We start from the raw sequence: 4,035 nt of genomic DNA on the forward strand, positions 1-4,035 counted from the left end.
CTTACAAATCGACTAGAGTTATTGTTACGTATTGTTTTGGCATTTCCAAATGCTTCTAACAAAGGATTAGAATTTAAAACAATATCCTTAACATGTTGTACTTTATCAGAGCCTCCAGAAATACGAGCAATGTAGCTCATAATGTAGCGGGCTGCCACTGTCTTTCCAGCACCTGACTCTCCACTGAAACAAATTAAGATTTAAGTGTGTAAAATTACCTACACAGATCAACTCTAATAATTATGATTGAACAGACCTAATAATAACACATTGACTTTCAGCATCAATCAACAAATTACGAAACATTTGATCACTCAGACCAAAAACATGAGGAGGGTTTTCATACAATGCCTAATGGGTAAGAATATAGTAGTTATTAAAATACAAAAACAATATAGTGTAAATTTGCAAACATTCACTTTTAATGTCTTACAGCTCCTTGATATTGTTCTATTTCTTTATCCCCAAAATATTTCATTTGCTTGAATGGATTCACAGATATAAGCACAGGACCAATAGAAGTCTGGAAATGCATGTAAGGAACCACAAAAAAACAAAAAACAAATTTAAAACTAAGAGTTATAAGTAAAGAGAAACAGCAGACTGTAAAAGAGATGCAAAGGATACAAATATGTAGTCATCAAGAAATCTTTTCTTCAAATTGTCCACAATGGCATCTTCTGTCAACCTTGGTAAGAGTACCATATCATCAACACCACACAGCTTGACGCTGTGTGATTGCCAATGATAAACCTGTCCAGACATCAAAAAGGTTTAGAACATTCATCGTAAATCATGTATCTGGCATAAAGATTTTGAATGAGTGTACGAAATGAATGAATGAATAAAATGTAGAAAGAAACACAGTGACGTTTTGTTTGGTTTCAAAAGGGGATAAGATCAGTTGAGTGTATTACTAATGTGTTTTAAATTACTGAGTCAAGTTCACAGGGATGAGTCATACTATTGGAAAAGGAAGGAGAGTGTAATGTTGTATAGTAGCAAATAGGATTAATGAGTGAACAATTGAAATCTTCAAAGTAGATGAACTATTAACCCACAAAGAGTACAAACTCATTGAAATATCAGTTTTTTAACGAGGAGCAAAGCAAATAACAAGTATTGTTGGTGCAGGTGTTATCATAAGGGTGTCAATATAACCTGCTAGGCTCTGGCGACACCTTGCCTGTCACTCACCATGGCGGTTGTTTCTTGTCGTCACGTTCACGAGGAATATTTTTGCACCAACGGCTAGAAAAACGGCTGCATAATTGTGCTCAGAGCAACTCTCCGTGGTCAAAAACAAAGCAGAAAGTTAAGGGTCGGCTGCTACACATCGGCTGCCTTGCTGGGCTCCGTTTCAAAATGAGTGTGACAATCAGTGCAGCCAACCGCCCGCGGTCGGCGCGCTGTCAGATCGACGCCGGACAGAAGAACGCCACCAGGAGCTCTCCAGTGCCCCTGGAGCCACCCAGACTTGCGCTCCACGAAGAATGCAATTCGCATTCGAGAAGAGATAGACGGGCCTTGGGCTTAATCTGCCCTCAAGTGCCATTCACCCGAACAGCTGCACTGCTCAACACACACTCACGCACACTCACACACACACTGCAGGAAACAGGAAGGCAGACAGGAAAGGGGGGAGGGGAGGGCGAGGTGACTGGAGTAGTAGCGCTGGAGAGGGGGCACTTGGAGTGGCCCAAGGCTGGGTGACTCACCCGCTGGCCCCTCCCTCCTTTCTCTCCCCCCCTTCCCCCCGCTCTCTCCCTTATTGTCACAGTCACACGACTGCTCACCCGTGCAGCCGCGGGGAACGCCCATCCCTGCCCAGCCCGCCCGGCGCCGGCGCCGTGCCCACAACCCCCTCCCCCCCTCCGCCCTTTCGTTCTTTTTCCTTTCCAGACTTTTCAGATTTCAGTTGCTCTCAGCCCCCCCACGACGACGAGGGCCTGACCTTCAGGCTGACGCTTGGCTCTTTCTTGTGATCGATAGCCGGCCAGATAGGCACGTTTTGTCAGGTGATAACGCTATATCTCTGGACTTCCTGTTGGACGTGCGACGCGCGAAATGAAACAAGGGGCAAAAACTGCACCAAATTTCATCCGGTGTTAAAAATAATGGTTCTGTCATTTTACTTAGGCATACTTTTAAAACTGGTGGAGTTTTGCTAGGTATGCACCCAGAAAAACGTAGGGCTACCTTTTGATTGCACGTCAAAAATTGTTTCCGTTTGTTTCAAAGGAAATTTTGGCTTTGATGTAGACTAAAGCTGATTTCAGTTAATTTCAGGGAATTCCCTTGAGCGGAATTCGGCTGTATCAAAGTCCGCATTTCCTTTAGAACAACGGAAGCACTTTTTGACATAAAACGAGAAGTACGATTTTATGGGTGCGAGAACAGTGGATTCGCTCTGCTCCGTTTCTTTCCCGCACGGGTGTTAGCTTAGTTTTACTCATTTTATGGAGCTAGCGACAGGCTGGGGCGCGTGCCCGCTGGTGACGCACCCCTCTGTCAAGATAAACCATGGTTGTGAACAAGTAGTTTTTAGAGAGAGAGATTAAAGTCACTTTCCTCCGAGTTTTCTGATTTTCTGCATCACCCTGTAGGACTCTCTTTGCTCCAGTTCCCGCATAGAGAGAACCGCGGAGAGAACGCGGCTCCGACAGCGCGGGTCAGCGACCCGTGACCACCGGGAAGTTGCACTGTGCGGGCAAAAGACCATGGCAATGGCAAGACTGCGAAGGGGACTGCGAATAGAAGTTTGTCCATAACAAAACACAAGGAATTATTTTTTTTCAAAGAAATTCCATTGTTTTACAGTAAACAAAATGTCCTTCAAATGAATATTTTTCCTAGAAGTAATTTTTTCCTAGAAAACAATTCCTTTTATTCATTTCAGGCAAATTTTCTTGATTGAAGGTCAATTACATTAACGTAAGGCAATTTCGCCTTGTTTCAAGGAAACGATTTTCTGGGTCCGCTTGTGCCGGGTGGGCGTCCCGGGCTTCCTTGGTGACGATACCCCGCGAAACCGAGCGATACTCCTGGCGGGCGCCGCTACCCCGGCGCTCTCGCCGTATAGAAAATGAAAGATACGATCTGTGATCTCAGTGTAGTCGCTTAGGCGAGCATGATTTTGCGCCATGCCAAAATTTATCCGCTCTCCAAAAGTGGCTACAGGTTTTGCAACGAACATGTTGATTGAACAACTACAGGGTGGCCGCTCTGCCCCGTAGTTTTGAAAAGGTTGACTAGCCCGCTCACAGACGGAGCGGGGAAGTGGGAGAGGACTGGAGAGGTAGGTTCGGGCGGGCTAGTCTACCTTTTTAAAACTACGGGGCAGAGCGGCCACCCTGTATAATAACTTGTTTTGAGACTACAAAACAACTTCTTGTGCTAAAAACTTGACAAAAATTGTGTACGATGTTTTTAGTGTAACAAAAAGTGTGAATTGTATCATTAGCTGTGACGAAGCTGAGACTCGCCGTCGCTTCGTCGCATCACTATGGTGCAAGGTTGGCACTCTGTCCCTGTAGATTGAAAGGGCAAGACATAGAGTCTAATAACTGTAGCCTGTACTTCGATGGTTCATATTTATTAATCAATGGAGTTTACGTATTTACATCCTGCAGAAATCACACATACAGGCATACGTGAATCACATTATGTAATTATCATTATAAAAAAAATATCGGAGTGTAAACATTTGCATTCAAACGCCGTTAAAATTATTTAACAAGATAGTCGAACCCTCGAAGAGCCGTAGGCTGCTTCATCATGTTCCGCAATGAAGTCGGTAGGTAAGTCCGTTGAAACAATTACGAAAACCCATACAACATGGTAATATCGTTTCGGCAAGGATTCGACATCGTTTTGATGTATCGTTTCCGGTCACGCCAGCACTCCGGGAGGCCTCCAGACGACAGCGGGACGCTTGTCAAGAGTTTGGGGAAAAGGAAGAAAGGGGGAAGGGTATCTCAAAAAATAAATATTGAATGACAGAAAGAGAGGAGGGAACAGAGGGGAAAATGAGAA

The 4,035-nt window shown here is 44.4% G+C and overlaps 1 protein-coding gene across 1 annotated transcript; it reads right to left on the reverse strand.

Annotated features, from left to right (window-relative positions):
• Positions 1 to 5: 5 nt before the first annotated feature.
• Positions 6 to 1,740, reverse strand: LOC127749463 (unconventional myosin-Ie-like; the record flags this gene model as incomplete). The annotated part of the gene is given in 5 exon segments (XM_052267649.1): positions 6 to 183; positions 257 to 351; positions 434 to 523; positions 628 to 753; positions 1,198 to 1,740. Coding segments are annotated over 5 exon segments (492 nt in total), but the record flags the coding sequence as incomplete, so codon positions are not given.
• Positions 1,741 to 4,035: the final 2,295 nt, after the last annotated feature.

Source organism: Frankliniella occidentalis, unplaced genomic scaffold, assembly GCF_000697945.3.
Source record: "Frankliniella occidentalis isolate FOCC.00 unplaced genomic scaffold, Focc_3.1 Scaffold56, whole genome shotgun sequence".
NCBI classification, from domain to species: Eukaryota; Metazoa; Arthropoda; class Insecta; order Thysanoptera; family Thripidae; genus Frankliniella; species Frankliniella occidentalis.